The following is a 23306-nucleotide window of genomic DNA, read 5'->3' as shown; positions in this document are numbered from 1 at the left end:
TGCTGCAAAAACAAGTTAGACGTCCTCTAATTGTTGTTGCAAGTTTTTACGTGGCTGCTATAGGTTTCTAGCAAGAACGTTTCTTACCTATGCCAAAACCACAACGTGATATGCCAATTGCTATTTACCCTTCATAAGGACCCTTTTCATCGAATCCGATCCGACTAAAGTGGGAGAGACAGACACCCGCTAGCCACCTTATGCAACTAGTGCATGTCAGTCGGTGGAACCTATCTCACGTAAGCGTACGTGTAAGGTCGGTCCGGGCCGCTTCATCCCACGATGCCTCCGAAATAATATAAGACTAGTAGTGGCAAGTAAATTGACAAAATCGACGCCCACAACAAACTTGTTTCTACTCGTGCATAGAAACTACGCATAGACCTAGCTCATGATGCCACTGTTGGGGATCGTTGCAGAAATTAAAAAAATTCTACGCATCACCAAGATCAATCTATGGAGTAACTAGCAACAAGAGAGAGGGGAGTGCATCTTCATACCCTTGAAGATCGCGAGAAGGAAGCGTTACAAGAACGCGGATTCAGATCGCGGTAGATTCCGATCTTAGCGCCGAACAACGGCACCTTCGCGTTCAACACACGTGCAGCCCGGTGACGTCTCCCGCGCCTTGATCCAACAAGGAGGGAGAGGTTGAGGAAGAAGGCTCCAACAGCAGCACGACGGCGTGGTGGTGATGGAGTGGCAGTACTCTGGCAGGGCTTCACCAAGCACGCGCGGAGGAGGAGAGGTGTTGGGGAGGGGAGGGGCTGCGCCTTGGATGTGGTGCTGCATCCCTCCCCTCGCCCCTCTATTTATAGGAGAAGGGGTAAGGGGGCGGCCCCTCTAGATGGGATCTAGAGGGGGGCGGCGGCCAAGGGGGGAGGAGGCTTGCCCCCCAAGCAAGGGGAGACGCCCCCCCCCCCCTTAGGCTTTGTTTGGTGGCTACGGGAGGACAACCCAGGGCAGTAAACCCCGAGAGGGAAATTTCAACAGCACATGGGCTTCCACGGGGGAGTTCTCCTGTTTTGGATGGTCATTTGGTGGTCCAGGTGAGAGGAGCCGCCGCTTCGCTAGGAGGAGCTGCGAGTCGCAGCATCGCGAGGGAGACGGCACGGGGAGATTCTCCACGAGTGCAGGGGCGTGGAAGTTCTGCCCGGGAAAATAGGAGGGTTTGGGCTGGGCCGCCCCATGAATCGGGTCGTCCAAATGTGGCGCTGGTTCTCCCTGGCAAGAGATTCCATGTGGCTTTCATACACCGGAAAAAGGTGGGGATCCCAGGGGGAAACCCTGCAACCAAATGAGCCCTTAGGGTTCCCCCCAACCCTAGGCGCATGGGCCCTAGGGGGGTGGCGCCCAGCCCTCTTGGGGCTGCTTCCCTTCCACCCACAGCCCATAAGGCCCTCCGGGGCAGGTGGACCCTCCCGGTGGACCCCCGAAACCCCTCCGGTGGTCCCAGTACAATACCGGTATACCCCCGAAAACTTTCGGTGACTGTATGATGACTTCCCATATATAAATCTTTACCTCCATACCATTCCGGAACTCCTCATGACGTCCGGGATCTCATCCGGGACTCCGAACAACATTCGGTAATCACACACAAATCTTCCTTATAACCCTAGCGTCATCGAACCTTAAGTGTGTAGACCCTACGAGTTCGAGAATCACGCAGACATGACAGAGACAGCTCTCCGGCCAATAACCAACAACGGGATCTGGATACCCATGTTGGCTCCCACATGTTCCACGATGATCTCATCGGATGAACACAATGTCGAGGATTCAAGTAATCTCGTATACAATTCCCTTTGTCAATCGGTATGTTACTTGCCCGAGATTCGATCGTCGGTATCCCAATACCTCGTTCAATCTCGTTACCGGCAAGTCACTTTACTCGTTCCATAATGCATGATCCCGTGACTAACCTTTTAGTCACATTGAGCTCATTATGATGATGCATTACCGAGTGGGCCCAGAGATACCTCTCCGTCATACGGAGTGACAAATTCCAGTCTCGATTCGTGCCAACCCAACAGACACTTTCGGAGATACCTGCAGTGCACCTTTATAGTCACCCAGTTACGTTATGACGTTTGGTACACCCAAAGCACTCTTACGGTATCCGGGAATTACACAATCTCATGGTCTAAGGAAATGATACTTGACATTAGAAAAGCTTTAGCAGAGGAACTACACGATCTTGTGCTATGCTTAGTATTGGGTCTTGTCCATCACATCATTTTCCTAATGATGTGATCTCGTTATCAATGACATCCAATGTCCATAGTCAGGAAACCATGACCATCTGTTGATCAACGAGCTACTCAACTAGAGGCTCACTAGGGACATGTTGTGGTCTATGTATTCACACATGTATCACGGTTTCCGGTTAATACAATTATAGCATGAACAATAGACAATTATCATGAACAAGGAAATATAACAACAATCATTTTATTATTGCCTCTAGGGCATATTTCCAACATGTATGTGGTTTGGTTGACCTCGGTTTCAAGCGCACTAGGTGGACGTACGAGAAAAGAGTAGCGGGTGGCTCTTATACCCATGTGAGGCTGGATAGAGCTCTGGGCTCGGTAGACTGGTGCGGTTTCTTGCCCGCTGCGACGGTCGAGCATCTCACTGCGGCGACCTCAGATCACTCGCCAATATTGTTACAATTGTCTGAACCTATTGGGAGAAGAAAAAAGAAGAACCAGTTTAGATATGAGGTGATGTGGGATACACACCCAGAGCTAAAACCTACTATCCAGTCCGCATGGGAGTCCAACAGCCACAACCTCACAGTGCATGAAGTGCCTGCTAATCTCGAGGCACTAGCTAACAGTTTAGGACACTGGTCACGCACCACTTTTGGAAGTGTGAGAGGGGAGATCAGATGTTTAAAGAAGGAGCTTGAATGTATGCGCAGCGATGTTTTGCGAGTAGGGCCATCACATGCAGAGATTAAGATCAATGATCGTTTGATTGAGCTATATTTAAGGGAGGAACTAATGTGGAGACAACGATCCCTTGTGGGGTGGCTTTCAGCGGGGACCGAAACTCGCATTTTTCCACATGAGAGCTTCTTTGCACCGGAGGAAAAATCTGATTAAGGCCCTGCAACGACCGAACGGGCAAATGACAGATGATCTGACAGAGATGCAACAGATGGCTCTAGATTTTTACAAAACCCTATACACCTCGGAAGGGGTTCAGGGGGTAGATGATGTGCTTCAATATGTTCCTGTGAAAGTAACACAAGCGATGAATGACACTCTACTTGCACCGTACAGTGACAAGGAGGTGAAAGAGGCACTTTTCCAAATGTTTCCCACAAAATCTCCGGGTCCCGATGGATTCCCAGCACACTTTTTTCAGAGGCACTGGGATATGTGTGGCGAAGTGGTAACCAGATCGGTACTAGCTATTGTGAAAGGAGAGGAGAGCCCGGCGTGCATCAACGATACTTTGCTGGTTCTCATCCCAAAGGTACAAAACCCAACTTTACTGTCCCAATTTTGCCTGAAAAGTTTGTGTAACGTTTTCTACAAGATTGCCCCCAAAGTGCTCTCGAACCGTTTGAAGTTAGTCCTTCCGGATATTATTTCAGAGGAACAATTAGCTTTTGTACCAGGGAGATTGATAACAAACAACATCATCTCAGCCTATGAATGTTTGCACTTCATGAAGAGGAGCAGATCAAAAAATAATAGCTATGTTGCTCTTAAGCTCGATATGATGAAGGCGTAAGATCGAGTAGAGTGGACCTATTTGAGGGCTATGATGCATAAGTTGGGCTTTGCACCACAGTGGGTTGATATTGTGATGACCATGGTAAGCTCAATAACTTTCTATGTTATGTTTAATGGTGTGAAGTCTGAGGTGTTTGCACCCTCACGAGGTATTCGACAGGAAGACCCAATCTCTTCATACCTTTTCTTGATTGCAGCAGAGGGCCTTTCGTGGCTCTTAAAATCCCAGAATCAATCATCCCAGCACAGCGGCATTAAGGTGGCACCGTCGGCACCGGCAGTGAATCATCTTTTATTCGCGGATGACAGCCTGCTGTTTTTCAGGGCAAGTGTCAATGGAGCAGAAGAAGTGTCAAACCTATTGGATATTTACTGTATGGCTTCGGGGCAGAGAATCAATAAGGAGAAATCCTCTATATTTTTCAGCAAGGGCTGCCCGGAGTTAGTTCGTAATGTTGTTAAAGGGTATTTGCAAGTTCCTAATGAATCCCTGAGTGATAGATATCTTGGTATGCCAACTGATGTGGGTCACTCAAAAAAGGGAACATTCAAATATTTGAGCGATAGGGTTTGGGATAAGGTGAAGGGCTGGATGAGTAAGTGCCTCTCGACGGGTGGAAAAGATGTTCTAATTAAATTGGTAGAACAAGCTATCCCGGTTTACTCCATGTCATATTTTAAGCTGCCGAGAGGTTTGTGTGATCATATAAAATTTATCATTCGGAAATTCTGGTGGGGCTGCAAACAAGGTGAACGCAAGCCAGCTTGGGTCTCTTGGGATATCATGACGCGACCAAAGCACCTGGGAGGCCTCGGTTTCAGAGATCTTGAGCTTTTTTATTTTGCGCTGCTAGCTCGACAAGCGTGGAGATTGCTTCAAGAACCAACGAGTCTCGGTGCGAGGATCTTAAGGGCTGCTTATTACCCTGCGGGTACGATCCTTGATGCGGAGTTGGGTACAAAGCCGTCTCAGATTTGGCGTGCTGTTCTGGAGGGTCGAGACTTGTTACGGCAAGACATTATTCGCCAGATTGGTAATGGCCAATCAACGGAGATATGGGCTGACAACTGGATACCGAAGGAGATGACCCCGCGACCGATCACATCTCTGGTGACTGATCCCCCTAGGTACGTCTCAGAGCTACTTCTCCCAGCTACTGCATCATGGAATGGTGATCTAGTCAGGGCAGTTTTTCTCCCAATCGATGCTGAAGCTATTCTGAAGATACCTATATGTACTCGCAATATAGAGGATTTTTGGGCTTGGTACCCAGAGAAGAAGGGTAGATTCACTGTCAGCTCGGCATATAATTTTTTGCAAAAGACTAAGATCCAGAGGGAGGAATGGTTGCAAGGAAGGGACCGTTCGTCTAGCTCTGATAGAGACGAAAAATCCTAGAGCTTGTTGTGGAAAGTTAAGGTCCCTTCGAAGATAAGAATCTTCCTATGGAGACTGGCATATCATTCACTTCCAACGACAGATGTTTTGAAGAGGAGGAACATGGCTGTGCAGGACGCCTGCCCGTTGTGTGGATGCGAGGATTCATGGAGACACGCTCTCATAGATTGCACTATGTCGCGATGCATTTGGGCTTTATCAGAAGATACCATAGTTTCAAGTATGGGGGAAAACGCAGAAGCCAATTCGAGGATTTGGTTGTTCGAGCTGCATGAGTCGATGGATCATTCCAGCTTCACAAGGATGGTCATCACTCTTTGGTCGATTTGGTATTCTAGACGGAAGGCTATATATGAATCAATCTTCCAAAGTCCGCAACAAACTACCAGTTCTGTAAACAACTATACCAGTGATCTAGCTCTTATCACAGTCCGGAATGATTATCCTAGCCCAGCTGCTCCTGCCCAAAACCGGCCACAGCGATGGCTGCGTCCACCGAACGGTTGCGTCAAGATCAATGCAGATGGAGCAGTGGCTAGGCAATGCCGCGGAGGTGCAGTCGCTGTTCTGTGCCGCGACCAGGAGGGGGAGTCTACCTGGGATCTTCGGCGGTGGTTTTTCGCCACACAAGGCACTAGCACTCGCCGATGATCTGGCAGTCAGGAACATTTGCGTGGCCTCAGATTGTTTGGAGGTGGTAAATGACATCAAGAGGGGTACTGGAGGCCCCAATGCCAAGAAAAAAGGAACAAAGAAATATTGTTCTAATGGCTTGCAATGGGTGCGTTCCTGGGAAGGATAAAAAGGAGCAACGCCCCTGATCAATTTTCTCTGTTCCTCTTCTCTCCCATTTCCTTTCCATCTCAGTTCAGCAATCAAAATTAAGCCATGAACAACAACACTCGAACAAGATGAGCTCACTGCTGCAACAGCAAGAAGCAATCAACCACAAAACTACATACATTTACTCTGCTAATGTTCACCGCAAATTTGAAAGAAAAAGGAAAGACTCTTCGTCTCTCCGTGGAATCAAGCACGCCAAATGAATCGTGCTATGCTAGGAAAAAAAACAAGAGCAAAAGCAAACCGAAAAAACGACTAAGCAGCTCCAAATCGCAGCTCTATACACAACACGCGCGTCACCGGCGGCTCGACTCCGCTCAGGCTCCATCACCCGCCGAAGAAGGAGAAGAAGCCGCCCTTCTTCTTGGGCCGCTCCTGCTCCTCGACCATGACGGCCGTCATCGCGTCCCGCTCCACCAGACGCCACGTCGCCTGCTCCAGGGCGAGGCCCGCGGGCGTGGGCGGGTCCGTCAGCACCAACGGCACGCCCCTGTTTGTGCTGCGGATTACCTCTGAATCTTCCGGCACAACGCCTAGCAGAGGCAACCCGAGCATTTCTTGCACGTCGAGAGCTGACATCATGTCCTCCCCCCTCACCAGGTCCGGCCGCACTCTGTTCACAATGATCTTGATGTCCTTGATGCCGTCGCACTCCAGCAGCCCCGCGACGCGGTCTGCATCACGGAGTGCCGTGATGTCGGGAGTGGTGACAAGCACCGCCTCTTCTGCAGGGGCTATGGCTGTGACAAACCCGGCATCAACACCTACAGGGGAAAAAAACAAATTAGGCAGCACGAAGGTGCGCGTTTCAGGCAACTGCATGGAACAGACAGGGCTGAATGCATACTGCAGAGGCTGGCAATCATCAAATATCTTGTGAACTGTTACTGATGATGCAAATTATACTACAGAATCATGCAAACATTCACTGCTACTCCCTCCATTCCTAAATATTTGTCTTTCTAGAGATTCCAACAAGTGACTACATACGAAGCAAAATGAGTGAATCTACACTCTAAAATATATCTATATACATCCGTATGCGGTAGTCAATCTCTAAAAAGACAAATATTTAGGAACGGAGGAGTACATTACAGATACATGATACTACTAGCCACCAAGCAGTTTGTTAAAATGGCGTTATATGACAAGTTCAAGCAGTGAAACTTGAATAATGCTGCTTGAGAACAGCAGTAAGAAAATGCAACTTAGATACACTGTTCTAAGAATTAACCCGGTAAGAATAACCCAATAAATGGCTCAAATCTGACAAATCCAGATACCATCCCCATACCGGCATACCACAAGTGCGCAAAAGCATCATGAAACAATCAGAGATTCAGTACAAGCGCTGGCTCTGAAATCCTTATGATCTAGGGAAGGGTGAACAAACAGCAGCAGCTGCATTCCTCAAGCAAATCAAGGGGCAAAAAACACTGACAATTAACCATACTAGCTATTACATTTCATAAGATTAATCGGTGCTAGAGTGTAGGTATAACGGTATAATCACACGATTAATCGACTGAGCTACACTAGAGAATATCACGGACAATGGATTCATGGTAGAATCATACTGATAAGATCGTATTGCAATGAGCTAATTGAAATTTGGATTCATCGGGTGTGAAGCAAATGCGGAGCGGACCTGCGGGGCAGTCGATGAGGATGAAGGCGGGCGGGTCGGCGCCGCGGCGGAGGGCGTCGGCGACCCAGGTGAGGGTCTTGGAGCCGAAGGCGAGGGGCAGCTTGGAGCGGGGCTTGGAGAGGCAGAGCAGGTGGAGGCCCCGGAGGGAGCGGTGGCGGACGAGGGCCTGGTCGAGGCGGCAGTCCCCGGCGAGCACGTCGGCGGCGGTCAGGTTCACCCGGTTCTCCAGCCCCAGCAGCAGGTCGAGGTTCCGGAGGCCGGCGTCGGCGTCCACGGCCACCACGGGGAGCCCGAGCCGCGCCAGGGAGGCCGCCAGGTTGGCCGTGGTGGTGGTCTTCCCCACGCCGCCCTTGCCGGAGGTCACCACCACCACCCGCGGCGTCGGGCCCGACAGCTCCGGCGCCGTCCGCCCCCCGCCGCCGCTGGGCCGCGCGGAGGCCCGCGCCGGTGCGGGCGAGGGCGAGGGGGGCCGGGGCGGCAGCAGGAGCCGCGGCGGGAACGCCATTGGGCGGGGCGGCGGCGGCTAGGGTTTCGGGAGGATCTCACGAGGTGGCGGCTGCGACCATGGCTGATGGGAACCACACCACACTCCTACACAGTGCGACCACTTCAGAGTTCAGACTAGCAAAAAAATGCCCATTTTACCCTCACAAGAACAAAGTGAAAAATGGCACTGCTTTTTTTTCTTTGTTATAAGAAACATAAAAATTGTCCTTTAAGATTGATCTAAATGTACAAATTTTGGTTTTGTGATGATAAACTTTGAACTTCGTGTCACAGATTTCAGCAAGCATGTTACCCCGACCGACTACTCCCTCTATCCCAAAGTAAGCGTCTGTCTCAACCTTAGTTCAACTTTGTACTAAACTTTGTACCAAAGTTAGTACGAAATTGAGACACTTATTTTGGGACGGAGGGGGTACTGAATAACATTATCAAGTTCAGCATGAGGTGCATTTTTCGCACTTTGTTGAACTAAAGATTATTGTGTAAGGATGGCATCCATCCATGTATTAGTCTTTTTATTTGTTCAACTTAATTTTGTGTCACATCCTTTTATCCCAGTTGATGTGAATGGTTAGTTTTTCCTCAAACAAAAAAAAATTGAAGCATCAGGGGGACCAAATGCAAATATGTTATTGTTAATCTGGTCCTTTTTTTAGTATTTATACAAAAACGAAAAACAAATAGTCAGACACAGACACAGACAGACACAGGTACAGATGTGGCTGCTACAATGACAGCACCCAATGTATCCCCCCTCCCTCCCTCCCTCCCTCCTCACCAGATCATCATCAGCAACCCATCCAACCATTTCAGGCACAAAGTACTACATACATGGCACACACCGGCACCGGCGAAACTTCCTCCCCGACGAGCTATCTTATCTTGTAGCAACCGCAAACGCTAACGCAAGTTCGTTCATGGACACGGAACATGGTGGTTTGTTTGGGTGATAGGGCATGGCGACGACAGGCACAGCAGAGACAGTTCTTCATCTGTATCTCAGGTTCATGTCGAGCTCGGGCCCGTACATTCCGCCGCCTGGTACAGGGCCGGCCATGGCTGGGTGTATCTGCTTTGATCTGGCTGTGAGCTCCATCTGCATCAGCCTCTCGAAGGCGTCTGGGTGGTTGCCTCGCACCTCTGGACCCGATGGACCTAAATAAAGAGAAAACAGACAGAGTTGGATCATAATAAATTCAGGATAAAATTGAACGGTTTTGATGTCACGTCCTCTGTATCCGATAATTCAAACTGGAAAAACAAGAAACTATTTCCCTGAAATCAGGGAAAAACAAGGGGATAGTAAACTACCTTTAACTGTGAGTATAAATGATTTTCTTTTCACGTTTTAACAGTAAATGAAGGTCCAATGAAAGATCATAACCACTAACAAAAAGACGCAGAATTCAACTCCAATCAATCAATTCAGATCGGTAAAATTTCAAGCACAACTTGAATGAGTGGATTTTGTGGAATGCAATAAGAGATGTCAGATTTTGGAAGTAAACAAATCGTTCTTGTCTAGTCACCAACAGCAGGCCAAAGAGCCTCTCTGCCATCAAAACTTTGAAACAAACGAAACAGTGACGGAATAAACTGCAAGTAAACACAAAGTACAAAATGAACTTGTACAGACTCGTACCTGGCGGCATCAACCCAAAGTCTCCATAGCTGGGCTGGCGAGGGTGCATATGGAAATTATTTACATTGTTCATCTCAGGTCTATAACCAGCCGCCTGATGCACAGGCTGAGATGGCAGAACACCTCTTGGCAAGCCTTCTGCTGGAAAGCTTCCACTCATGCGCTGCAGCATAAGATGATGGGCAGCAGGATCCACATGAGGGACCCCTGGAGCATTTAGTGTGTGTTGCATAGGATTCATGTTAGGTGGGAAAGAACGGCGGGGATCATGCCGTATCGCTTGTGGCATGTCAAATGGGGCTTGCTGACTCCTGTTACCAACGTGATCCAGCATCGGCCGAGGAGCCAGTGCAGGTTGCCTGCCACCCTGTAGAAGATGGTAAAGATTCTGGGACTCGACCTGATAACGCTGTTCATGGGAACGAGGCCCCAGAGCATCAGGACCAAGTACTTGAGCAGGTTCTACATCACCAGGCACAAGGCCTTGAAGCTTATAGTTAAGATCATCAACTGCCTTCTCAGGTAATTGCACCTCCACCCTACCGGATCTCAGTGATGGCAACATATCAGGCTTTCGAACACCGAAAGAGTCATTCATTGTAAACAAACTGTCTTCCTCAGGCAGATTAATTTCCAACCCATTCTTGTCAAAGCTAGTACCCTGACTTGGACCACTGAATGATGTATTCCTGTACTCTATCCCGGTTCTTGGTTCTTTAAAAGGATCTCCGCCTTCATTGCTGTTAAAGGTCAGAGCCTCTTCACCAGGGTAGTACCCTTCATGACTGGATGCAGATCCCCGAATAGAAACTGGTGCATCCTTGGAATGGAGCTCATTCATAAATGCAGCCCCGAATAATGCTTCCAAGGTCACGCTCTTCCCTGAAGCAGGAATAGTCTCAGTTTTGTTAATCGGAACAGTTTCAGTTTTGTTACTCGGAACAGTTCCATATATACCACCATTGGCCATGGCATTTACATCAGAACTCTGTGGTTCATCAGCTGATCCTATGTGGAAACCAAACGGAGATGACCCCTTGCTATCTGTTCCCTTCTGTAATAATGAAAGAAGATGGTGTGATGCATGATTGTCTACAGCTACTTTCTGCTTGGCGGCTGGCTCATCCAAAACAGCCTGATGCCTCTGTACAGCACTCTTCTGAGTAGAACCGCTGTTGCTAGCAACCTGTGCCAGCATCGCCTGCTCAAGATCCTCACATGTCATCATAACTGGAGCTGGCTCTGGGATAGCAGCATGCCTGTACTGTTCCTGGATACCACCAGCAGGTGCAGGAGATGGAAATGGTAGTAGCCTTGATGAAGCATCGAATTTATCGGTAGTTAATTTTGATGATAAATTCTGATGAATAGCACCATCAGACAATGTTGGACCAGGGGCTATGTTTTGTGGGCCTGGTTTGTCATTGTTCACAATCATGGAGAGCAGGCTCTTTGATGGCAAGTCCTCTGAAGGTTTCGAATCTACAGTATATACAAATACAAAAATCATCAAACAAACCTTGTAAAATAAAAGGATAAGTGTAAACATGTCTTTTAACCTAAATTTACTTTGCATACCGGAAAGAGGGATATGTATACAAAATTTATTTCTGTTAGGAAATTTTCATGGCATGGCTATTCTACTTCTATTGACTGACACATAGCATATGGCACAACTATGAAACAGGATTACCTTCATCACGAAACCAGCGAGCAAATTTGGATGATTCTGGTACAGAAGAGGCCATCATATCAGCACCCGTATTCAGCTGTTGACTCTGAAAAAAGACGGCGCAGACAGAATAAACACACGGCAGTTAATAGATATCTGAATGCCCAACAAATCTGTAACTTCCTTCTTACTGGGGAACCTTGCAGCAACGTGGCAATAACCAGGAATATTTTCACTTCTGCACTGAGACCACCAAATGCTACTTTTAAGCACGAGCGCATAACAGGTTAAGTTATGGGTATGATGCCATCTAAAGAAGTAAAAGGTCCAAGAAGTTTATGTCACCATCAGCTATCAACGTTCAAGACTACATGTAGATGGCTTACATAATTTGATAGAAAATGTCTCAGCAGCCATTCATCCCCAGAAACAAAAATCGTTGAATTTGCACAGAAAAAGATATCATATTTGAGTAAGACCCATTGGCATCTTATGACAACATGAACAGCATAAAACCGTCATAATATCAGATATAAAATTACAGAGGCGCAAATTCAGCCAACATCACATTATATTCGGAGGATAAGGTTGGTCCATATCACAGGTCATAACCGTACAAAATGGTCTTAATTTTGTAATATGTGAGTATTTAATGCTTATATACAGAGATGACAGAGAGCCACATGAGACAACCGCACATGTCGGAATGTAAGAGTGAGCACAACAAAACAAGGATTAGTTGGTATATTACCTCAACATATGTCGGTAAATTGCCACTGCCTTTTGACAATGCGTTGCCAAAGAACTCTTCCAAGATTGAGATTGAATTGTCCTTCCCAGCTGAACCACCATTTTTTGGCATGCCCTGTTTCTCAATGGAGTACTTATCATCCATTGCATCAGCTTCCCACTCCTCAGTTCCTTTCAGAATTTTAGGAACAAATTCAGTTGAAGAGGAAACGCCTCCAGATGGAAGTGTGTGCTTTTGATGTACACCAATGTTGTCAGAAATGCCCTTCTTTTTGTTGCTTGAGGCGATGTCTGTTGCTGACTGGTTTCCCTCTACTTGGCTACTAAATTGCACAATAGTCGGTAATTTATCCTCTCTAGCAGGAATGTGAGCCTAAAAAAGAGCAAAACGCAACTGAGAAACAGTATGGCATTGGCAGATAGTATATTGTTAACATGTTTTGCTACAGACATGGCAACTAGAATCCCAAGAGTGCTATTCCCTTTATACTGATGAACACATTATAATCTAGTAACTGCGGAAATCAGAACAATATCTCATAGTGCATGAGTATCATAAACTATAAAGCAACTGCTTTTCACCTGGTGTTACACACTCATGTCAGTAAAAGATATAAAACAGATGAACCCATTAGCAATTGCCCATTAGACACGAGTAAAAACTGCCAGCAATAGTAAAAAGATTTTTAGACCAATTTTGATCACAGAGAAGATGTGATGGTTCAGTAAACTAATTTTAATTACCAGATCTTGTTAGCAACTACATGGTACAGAGCTGGTACTTAGATGATAATTGCATGCATTTGATGGCATCTAACTATATTACTGAAACAATGTCAAGCTGTGCACCTTTGGTTCAAGTGCAATGTTGGACGACTGGGACTGAACCTTTTTCTCCACAACTGCATTTGAGAAACCAGGCGGGACAAGTGGCCTCGCCGCAGGAGCTGGTAGAACTGAAGATGTTTTAGTGGTATCTTGATAAACTGAGGGCACTATTCCATCTGGCTTCCCACTGTTAGTTGCGGAACCTAAGTTTTCAGTAGAATTCTGTAACATCGTCATGATGTCATCACCAGGACCACTCTTCTTTTCTTGCAGAGATTTATGTTGCTCTTTCCTCATCAATTCAAATGATGCTGCACAGAAGGGCGGCATCAGATATTGTAGATGACTACAGCAGAAACAACATATACATTATATGTGGCAGTAATAAATACTGACCTCTTCGTTTCTTTTCTTCTTCTGCTCTATCGTCATTTGAGCATTCAAAAGACCCAAATGTTTCATCATTCATTGAGTCAACATCTTTTCGTGAAAGAGGTCCAGCCTGTCATTGGTGTGTAAAATGTATTCACTAAACAGTTGTAGTTGATCTACAATATAAAGAAAGATGGAGACACGCGTGCAAGCTCAAACCTTGTAAGGGCGTGGTGGCTGATAGCGCTCAGCTGTCCTGTTTGGCTGAGGCGCATTCCCACGATCCTTGGCCGCCAGCGGCCCTGCATATCCTGATGGTCTAGGGAATCCACCGCTTCCCAGCAGGCCATCATGTTCTACTTTTTGCCAAGTGCGTTTGTATTGGGTTCCATTATTCCTATCTACAGACATAAAAAGAATTCCACAGCAGATAAGAAGAATGCAGTTGGCATGTCTAATAAGTGCGTAAATTAGGATGTGCACAGGAGAGAAAATTAGTATAGGTAACTAATAAACAGTATGACAATGTAATTAATTGACTTCATCTGTTTACTATTCTTAGTGACACCAACAGAGACACACAAGCACAAACAAGGACAGCAGGTTTCCTTTTTGAGACGCCAAGTAACAAGCTCCTGATACGCAACAAAAATGTCATTTCACCAACACAGGGTGGTCATATCGAGAAGGGTAACGTAACAACTATTAGCCAATCCTTCACATGTTCCCAGAGCTAAAAGGAAAGCAAGTACAGACAGCAAACACTTGCCCGAAAAGAACACATGCTTACCCTGCGTCAGCGAGTCGCGGTCAGGAAAGTCTCCTTCCCGGTCACTCGACCCCGTCGAGCGAGTGTCCCACCTTCCGCCGGAGCTCCCGCCACGCGACGAGTAAGTGTAACTCCCGGACCCGTCGGACCTTCCCAGGGGCGTCGTGTACTGGCCCCTGTTGCCCCTCTCGTACGCCACCGACGACGCCTCCTGCAGCTCGCTGCTCACAGACAGAGATGAACGTTTGTCACCACTTCAACGCCGCGGACAAAAGAAAGCAGTTATACACACTAGTAGGGGGGCAAAGCGACAGGCGGTACTTGAGGAGCGACAGGTTGACGCCGGGGGGCAGGTTCTTGCAGCGGTCCGACTCGCCGATCGAGATCAGGAACTCCCTCGAGTAGACCGTCCTCATGTTCCTGCCAGCACAGAGAAACAAACACGCAATCGCCGCAGCGAATCAGATGAAAGGGTTCATGCCGCAGGAAGGCCGGCACACTGGCAGCAACAGACAGCGCAGGCGTACTGACGAGTACTCACTTGGGGGCCTCGGAGCTCATCGCCAGCAGCAGCAGCAGCAGCAGCACCTCTAGGCAGACTACGCTAAAATCTCTACCAGCAGCTAATTAACCGGGGCGGGAGGGAGGCGCTCGTCGGACTCAAACCGCGGCCGCCGCCATCCTAGGTCGAGTGAAATCTAGCTCATCCCACGCCGCGCGCCGAAACCCAGCTCCCGCCTCCCTCGCTCCCTCCGGCGCCGGGGGCGAGGCGAATCCGGTCTACTCCCGAGCGCCGCAGGCCCCCGAGAACCCCGCGCGCGCGGCCGCCTTGCTCCTGCGGAGGGGGATCGGAGGAGGAAACCCGCATCAGAAGGGAAGAAGGGACAATCGCGAATCTGAGGAACTCGGGCGGGAGCGGGCTGCGTACCTGGGCTGGTCGGGGATCCGCGGGCGGCGGCGGTCGCCTGGGTCGGGGACGGCGGGGGGCGGGCGGATTTGGGTGCTCCGGTCGGCCGGGGTCGGGGGAGAGAGATCGGACGGGGACGATGATGGCGAGGGAGAGAGAGAGAGAGAGACAGAGGGAGGAAGCTAACAGGAAGAGGAGGAGAGAGAAACCATTTTGGAGAAGGCACTTTTCGCGTTTGCCCCCTCTATTTTTCTGCTATTCTCGCTCCGGTCCCTTTTTTGCAATAAGGGGACCAGGCACGACACGGCCCAGCCAGGAACCCCACGGCACGTGTGCTGCCCTCCCTGACCAAGGCACGGCCCCTTTCTTACATGGGCCGGCATGATGGCCCGTTTAGCCCGTTGGCCCGCGTGGAATTCAGCCTATTAGGTTGTTTCGGGCCTCGCGGGCCATGTGTTGGCACAACTCGATTACAAAAGGAGTCAAACCATTGGCGACCATGGCTTCCCACCTCTCCTCCCACCCCACCATTGGCGACCATGGCGCCGGCCGTGATCTTCCTTGATTTCTCCACCATAAACCTTTCCTACGCCGATGGATCCATTCAGTGATCCACTCTCCATCGCTCACCAATTGAATTTTTCTTTTGGTCATCATTTTAGAGGTGAGATCCGTAAGTATTTTCAATCTTCGGTCAACCCTGTCTCCTCCTCCTATGGTTTCTACCTTGTGGTCTCCTTTGCAAGATTTGCTTTCCATCTGAACCCCCACAATGTGAGCTTGGCACTCTCATCATGCACGGGTGGATCTTATGAATCATTTGAGGTTTCTCATATCAAGGGCAATGTTTTCAAGTTCAAAGTATGTTCCAAGGCAGTGGGTTTCTTCCTGGTTCGTAAATCTTTCTTCAAATGTGATGCATTCAAATGTTATTTCCATCTATGGAGCGGCGGTGGCCCAAATTGGATATATGAAGAAAAGAAGTGGTATAAAGAACAAGATGTTGAATGGACTATCATCACACGTCGTCACAAAGATAAACATGGTCATCTTGTACCCACTAATCAAGTATTCCGCAGAATTCTTGGACATCTTACTCCATCTCGTACGAGAAGTACATCACATGGAAATTATCAGCTATCGGGGGCGAATGCAACTCCCCTGGGACCTACGTTGCATGGCCAGCCATCTCACGTTGATCGTGATCTTCGCTCGCCGCCGGTGGATGCAACCGCCCGCATGCATAGCGGATCGGTCGTTGCTTTGACTAGGATTGATTTGAATCAGTCGGCCCAGATAGTGCCCACGGAGCCCAACAGACCGTCTATTTTGGGCCAGCCCACCCACACGGAAGATGTATCGTCCAGGTTGGTTTCCCCTGGTTTTACAAACTATATTACCTGCAAAAAAACCCTCATTTTACAAACTATATTACCTGCAAAAAATGTCTTGGTATTGGGCACGCACATACTGAATGCACCAATCAAATCAGATGCCGTGTTTGTTACCGATATAATCATATCGCTAGATTCTGTTTCAACAAGAATATCAGAGTTAATGCTTATCGGGTCAAACAGAACCAGGATCCGCTGCCGGATATAACTGAAGCCCGCATAGTCTCCTCGGCTTCTCCCCTCTGTCTTTCATCCCCTACTCCGCCTGCCGCTGCTGCAACCAACGAGATGGCTTGTTTCCCTTGCAACCCTCTCCCCCACCTTCCCCCTGGCACTGCAATCGTCCCGCCTGGCCTCTTCGTGCTCGCCGTGGATATGTGGTTCTGAGTGGTGGGCTTCCGATGGTCTGCGACGAGTGGGCCATCGCCACGCTCGTACCTGAAGTTTCTGCTGAGGAGTTCCCTGGCACCATAGCTCTAATCACCAACTACCTGGAGGGGCGCGGTGTTGGAAATATGCCCTAGAGGCAATAATAAAATGGTTATTATTATATTTCCTAGTTCATGATAATTGTCTATTGTTCATGCTATAATTGTATTAACTGGAAACCGTAATACATGTGTGAATATATAGACCACAACATGTCCCTAGTGAGCCTCTAGTTGACTAGCTCGTTGATCAATAGATGGTTATGGTTTCCTGACCATGGACATAGGATGTCATTGATAACAGGATCACATCATTAGGAGAATAATGTGATGGACAAGACCCAATCCTAAGCATAGCACAAGATCGTGTAGTTCGTTTGCTAAAAGCTTTTCTAATGTCAAGTATCATTTCCTTAGACCATGAGATTGTGCAACTCCTGGATACTGTAGGAATGATTTGGGTGTACCAAACGTCACAACGTAACTGGGTGGCTATAAAGATGCACTACAGGTATCTCCGAAAGTGTCTGTTGGGTTGGCACAATCGAGACCGGGATTTATCACTCCGTATGACGGAGAGGTATCTCTGGGCCCACTCGGTAATGCATCATCATAATGAGCTCAATGTGGCTAAGTATTTAGTCATGGGATCATGCATTACGGAATGAGTAAAGTGACTTGTCGGTAACGAGATTGAACGAGGTATTGGGATACCGACGATCGAATCTCGGGCAAGTAACATACCGATTGACAAAGGGAATTGTGTACGGGATTGATTGAATCCCCGATATCGTGGTTCATCCGATGAGATCATCGTGGAACATGTGGGAGCCAATATGGGTATCCAGATCCCGCTATTGGTTATTGGCCGGAGAGGTGTCTCGGTCATGTCTGCATGGTTCCCGAACCCGTAGGGTCTACACACTTAAGGTTCGGTGACGCTAGAGTTGTTATGGGAAATAGTATGTGGTTACTGAAGGTAGTTCGGAGTCCCGCATGTGATCCCGGACGTCACGAGGAGTTCCGGAATGGTCCGGCGGTGAAGATCGATATATTGGACGAAGGGTATTGGAGTCCGGAAGTGTTTCGGGGGTACCAGGCTAAGGCCAGCATGACCGAAAGGTGTTTCGGGGGCCCCGGCAAGTGTTGCAGGGCCTCATGGGCCAAGGGGAGGGGGCAAACCAGCCCACTAAGGGGTTGTGCGCCCCCACACCCTTTCCCACATTATTTGGGGAGGTGGGGCGCCTACACCTGGCTTGGGAGGCAATCCTCCACCTGCTTGGCTTGGGGGGCAAGTCTCCCTAGGATTTTCCCTAGGGAGATCCAATCTGCTTGGCCGCCGCCCCCTAGGGGAAACCCTAGAGCGCCTCCCCTCTCCCTTGCCCCTATATATAGTGGAGGGGTGGGAGGGTAGCCATACCTCTTCCCCTGGCACAGCCCTCTCCCTCCTCCAACACCTCCTCCTACTCCGTAGTGCTTGGCGAAGCCCTGCCGGAGAACCACGAGCTCCATCACCACCATGCCATCTTGCTGTTGGAGTTCTCCCTCAACTTCTCCTCTCCCCTTGCTGGATCAAGAAGGAGGAGACGTCCCCGGGCTGTACGTGTGTTGAACGCGGAGGCGCCGTTGTTCGGTGCTTAGATCGGAATCAACCGCGATCTGAATCACTACGAGTACGACTCCTTCATCCACGTTCTAGTAACGCTTCCGCTTAGCGATCTTCAAGGGTATGAAGATGCACTCCCTCTCTCCCTCTCTTGTTGCTAGAATCTCCATATATTGATCTTGGTGATGCATAGAAAATTTTGAATTTCTGCTACGTTCCCCAACACACGGCTGGCACATAAACTACACATCTCAGTGTGGTATGGGTACTGCGCTTATTCAGTTTACTACTGCCTGTTCGCGAGATACCGCTGTCAGTCTTAGTCCATTTCAGATTGGGGATTCTGTTCTTAGAGTCAGCAGACAGGATAGAGGTTTAAATTATTGCAGTATTACTTTCACGCATCATGTTTGGATCCTGCTTATGAACTATCCTCTTGAATGCTGGGATGTGGGGGTCATTGGTCGCACTGTTTCTCCCTATGGCCACTTTTTGATTTGGAATAAAGATCCTAGGGACAAATCGAAGGTTGTTGTTAAGATCAGAGTTATGAATGTGGACACTATACCTGTTAGCCTTGTTGTACTGAGAAACCTTGATGATGTGGGCTATGGCGATTCCTGGACCTGTCCAACTTACATACTATCTCGGGAGCTGATTGGACAGCAGGGAGGGGATGAGGACCCTCTGCCACCTGATGGTGGTAACCCTCACCCTCTTCCTCATATTCATGGTGGGTTTTGGCATGATGAGGTTTTAGGGAATATCCCCATGGACCAGGTGGTGATTAACCCTCACAATGAGAACCTAGGTGCACCATTTGAAGATGTTCATGCTACTCATAATGATAATATGAATCTCTCTGTTGAAAACCAAGCTGCTGCTGTTGATCATACTGCTGCTGATCATGTGGAGTCACCAGTTAGGGAAGTTTCTCAGGAGCATATACAGATCCACTCTAACACCCACTATGTTGCCCCTCATGAGACACTTGGGCCTGATTATATCCCAATTAATCCTACCCCCCCAGCCTAGTACACAGAATGCTCCCAGCCCAGTGTTTATTCCCATGAACTGCAACATGAATTATAATGACTTGCCATCCTCCAGTAGTGCCCAGCCTGTGCAAACAAGCAACATCTCCGTTGAAAGTGAATCTGAGCACATTAAGGTTCTCCAGGAGCTCATTGGTAATATTGTTACTAATGCACAGGACATACTCCCCAAACTAGGAGGCAACAAGATTATGAATGCATCTTGCAATGTGGTGGATGTTGTGGGCACTAATGGCAACAACAAAAGATGTTTTTTGCAGATTCAGACCATCTAGGACGAGCCTCCTAAAAATTCCATCTCTGTCAGTATTGAGGAGATCACTGGCCAGGAATTTTCTAAAGTTCTGAAGCCAGCATACATGCAGAAAAAAAAAGAAAATTATTGATGATTCTTTCTGCAGGAGGAGCAACAGGATTGCTAAGCTCACCAAGGGATTCAAAGACCAGGCTGCTGCAGAGGCCAGCAATAATGAAGTTAGGGTGGATCATAGCACTCAGCAGTGTCCTAAGAAAATGAAGAAGGCTGTTACTATCAATTTGGGACCCCAGTTTGATGCTGTAATCATAAATAAGCAGGCACCTCCTCCTCCAGAAATCCCTATGAAGACCCTGCAGGCCATTGGCACTGGACCATGTAAGATGGCTCCTCATGAGGTGTCTTCTAGTGCCCTGCAATATGACATGTTCTGATGATTAGAAGCTGCTATTGTCATGAGGGTTTAGTTGGCTCCCATAACTGCCGACTAGTTATGATTTCCATGCATAATGTTTGCTTTTCTGTGTTATTTGGATGCCTGCGTGCATCAACTATTAGTATGGTATGTAATAAGTATGATATGTGCTACCTTTGTCCTTGTGAGCTATCTGTCAGAAGAACTTGCTTTTATATGTGCCAACTCGGTATGGTGATTTACTACCTGCCCATGCACTTTTTCATATACAGTGGTACTTATTATACTTATGGCACCATCTGCTGCAGTAATATCACCAAACATTATGGATGTTCATATTATGCTTTTCATAATATGATCCAATGCTACCATCTATGTTCTTTTTCATGAATAGGAACTGGAATATCTTAAACTGGAATGTGAGAGGCATTAACTCCGCAACTAGATGGAATGATATTAGAAGGAAAATTGAGGAAAGTGCTTGTTGCATCATGACCTTTCAAGAAACCAAGAGAGATACATTTGACAGTACATACATCAAGAATTTTTGCCCCAAAAGATTCAACCAATTCTGTTACTCTCCATCAAATGGTAGTTCTGGAGGTTTGATTACTATTTGGAATGGTAATATTATGAAGGGCAAGATAATCTCCCAAAGCTACTTTCAGATCACCATTGAGTTTACTTCTAACCTTGATAATTCCTGTTGGTACCTCACTAATGTTTATGGGCCCAATTGCAATGAAGGTAAAATGGAATTCATTGACTGGCTTATGAACCTGAATATGCAGCAATCTAAGTTATGGATGATACTTGGTGACTTTAACTTTATAAGAAGCCCTGATAATAGGAATAAACCAGGTGGTGATCCTGCCAGTATGATGACCTTTAACAATATTATTGTCAATTTGGATCTGGTTGAAATCCCCCTCAAAGGAAGATCCTTCACTTGGAGCAATAAATAAGATCAGCCCCTTTTGGAAAAGCTAGACTGGATATTTACTAGCCCCCACTGGACTACTGTTCATCCATCTACTATGGCTATTCCCTTGGCTAAAATCACATCGGATCATGTGCCCATCAAAATTCAAATTGACAGCAACATCCCCAAAAGCCAGATATTCAGATTTGAAGAATATTGGACTGAATTTAGTGGATTTCTTGAAACTGTGGAGAAACATTGGTTGAATTCCACTCATTACTCTGATTCTACAAAAAATCTAAACTCCAAATTTAAAGCTATCAGAAGAGGACTGAAAGCATGGAGTAAACAATACTCCCGATTGAATAAAATAATTGATAATTGTTGTTTCTATGTGAAGATAATGGATGACATTGAGGAACAAAGGCTGCTATCTAGGATTGAAAGGAATTTTAGAATTTTACTTATTAAACACACAAACAAGTTATTGGAGGCTAACAGAGTATATTGGAGAATTAGGGCAAATATCAGATGGGCAAACCTGGGTGATGAAAATACCAATTTTTTTCATGCCATTGCTACTTATGTGTTTAGGCACAACTACATCACTTATCTTATGACTATGGATGGACAGCAAGTGTTTGATCATGACCATAAAGCTGCTATTATATAGGAATCTTTCAAGAATAGAATAGGCACTGATTCTATATATACACAAAACTTTGATATATCACATCTTGCTATGGAAGATGATTTACATGACCTTGACAGGCCCTTCTCCAATGAAGAAATAGATGATATCATCAATAAAATGCCCAATGATAAATCCCCTGGTCCTGATGGTTTCAATGGATTATTCATGAAGAAATGTTGGCACATCATCAAGCAATATTTCTACAAATTCATTAATGATTTATACAATGAAACTATATCTCTTGCTCCTGTTAACAATGCCTACATAACTCTGGTACCTAAGAATGATAATCCTGAATCTCCTGATGATTATAGGCCCATTTTCTCTTGTAAGTATGCCCATCAAACTACTTACCAAACTTCTTGCCAATAGAGCACAATAGATTATTATATCCAGAGTTAGCAAGAATCAATATGGATTTATCAAGACAAGGAATATTCAGGACTGCCTTGCTTGGAGTTTTGAATACATACATATGTGCCACAAGTCCAAGAAAGAAATCATCATATTTAAGATTGGTTTTGTAAAGGCATTTGATAAGGTTAATTATAAGGCCATCCTATTCATGATGAAGCATCTGGGATTCAGCAACAAATGGATTAGATGGGTCATAGCTATACTTTCTACTGCCACTACTTCTGTCATTCTAAATGGTGTGCCTGGTAAGTGCATTCAATGTAAATGTGGAGTCAGGCAAGGAGATCCTTTCTCCCCTTTACTATATGTTATGGTTGGAGAATTATTACAAATCATGGTAAATGAAGCATGGAGGAATGACCTACTTTCTTTGCCCATTAAAACAAACTATACTGAATGCTACCCTATCATACAGTATGCTGACGATACACTTGTTATCCTGCCAGCCGATGAGGTACAAATCAGGAATTTTATTGAGATCCTTGATAAGTTTTCTAAATTCACTGGGCTTGTAGTAAACTACAGTAAATCCTCTATGGTACCCATCAATATCTCTGATGACAAAGCCCTGGACCTGGCTAACACCTTTAACTGCAAAAAGAAGCTATGCCATTTACATACCTTGGTCTGCCAATGGGATCTACAAGGCCTAAAGTATCTGATTTGATGCCCATGGTATCTAGGCTTGATCACAGGCTTGCTGGCATTGCCACCATGATGTCATACTCAGGGAGACTTGTACATCTGAAATCCATTGTTGCAGCTCTGCCTATCTTTGCTATGTGCTACATCAGAGTTCCATTCACCATTTTGGACCATTCTGAAAAATCTGGTAGGAACTTCCTATGGTATGGCAAAGATATCAATAAAAAGGGAACTGCCTTGTCAAATGGGATAATGTTTGCTTGCCAAAAAAAGCAGGGGGTCTGGGAGTACTAGATCTTAGAATTCAAAACAAAACTCTGCTTACTAAATTCCTATTCAAATTCTTTAACAAGCATGATATTCCCTGGGTAAACCTTATCTGGAA

General features: G+C 46.8%; 2 protein-coding genes across 2 annotated transcripts; both read right to left on the bottom strand.

The window, feature by feature from the left end:
• Positions 1-5976: 5976 nt before the first annotated feature.
• On the bottom strand, positions 5977-8162 carry LOC119288293 (putative septum site-determining protein minD homolog, chloroplastic). The gene is made up of 2 exons (XM_037567931.1): positions 7643-8162; positions 5977-6758 (listed from the first exon to the last, which is right to left on the bottom strand). Exons 1-2 carry the CDS (start codon positions 8145-8147, stop codon positions 6322-6324), a joined length of 942 nt encoding a protein of 313 aa, XP_037423828.1. The 5' UTR covers positions 8148-8162; the 3' UTR covers positions 5977-6321.
• Positions 8163-8759: 597 nt separating this feature from the next.
• On the bottom strand, positions 8760-15202 carry LOC119288292. Its single transcript, XM_037567930.1, has 11 exons — positions 15111-15202; positions 14724-15017; positions 14504-14602; positions 14204-14403; positions 13633-13814; positions 13438-13543; positions 13063-13352; positions 12215-12586; positions 11485-11569; positions 9792-11273; positions 8760-9304 (listed from the first exon to the last, which is right to left on the bottom strand). Exons 2-11 carry the CDS (start codon positions 14741-14743, stop codon positions 9138-9140), a joined length of 3003 nt encoding a protein of 1000 aa, XP_037423827.1. The 5' UTR covers positions 14744-15017; positions 15111-15202; the 3' UTR covers positions 8760-9137.
• Positions 15203-23306: the final 8104 nt, after the last annotated feature.

This window comes from Triticum dicoccoides, chromosome 4A (genome assembly GCF_002162155.2).
Source record: "Triticum dicoccoides isolate Atlit2015 ecotype Zavitan chromosome 4A, WEW_v2.0, whole genome shotgun sequence".
In the NCBI taxonomy this organism is placed as follows: domain Eukaryota; kingdom Viridiplantae; phylum Streptophyta; class Magnoliopsida; order Poales; family Poaceae; genus Triticum; species Triticum dicoccoides.
Note: the sequence above shows the minus strand (reverse complement) of the source record. Positions and strands in the feature narration are given on the sequence as shown.

Bases quoted from the DNA above. Each gene is read 5' to 3' on its own strand.
- LOC119288292 (XM_037567930.1), bottom strand. From the start codon at position 14,743: ATGAGCTCCGAGGCCCCCAA. The intron at 13,815-14,203 runs GTAAGCATGTGT...TTATGTCTGTAG, and splicing joins CCGCGACTCGCTGACGCAGG to ATAGGAATAATGGAACCCAA. The intron at 12,587-13,062 runs GTGCACAGCTTG...GCTCTTTTTTAG, and splicing joins ACATTGCACTTGAACCAAAG to GCTCACATTCCTGCTAGAGA.
- LOC119288293 (XM_037567931.1), bottom strand. From the start codon at position 8,147: ATGGCGTTCCCGCCGCGGCTCCTGCTGCCGCCCCGGCCCCCCTCGCCC. The intron at 6,759-7,642 runs GTCCGCTCCGCA...TTTCCCCTGTAG, and splicing joins CCTCATCGACTGCCCCGCAG to GTGTTGATGCCGGGTTTGTC.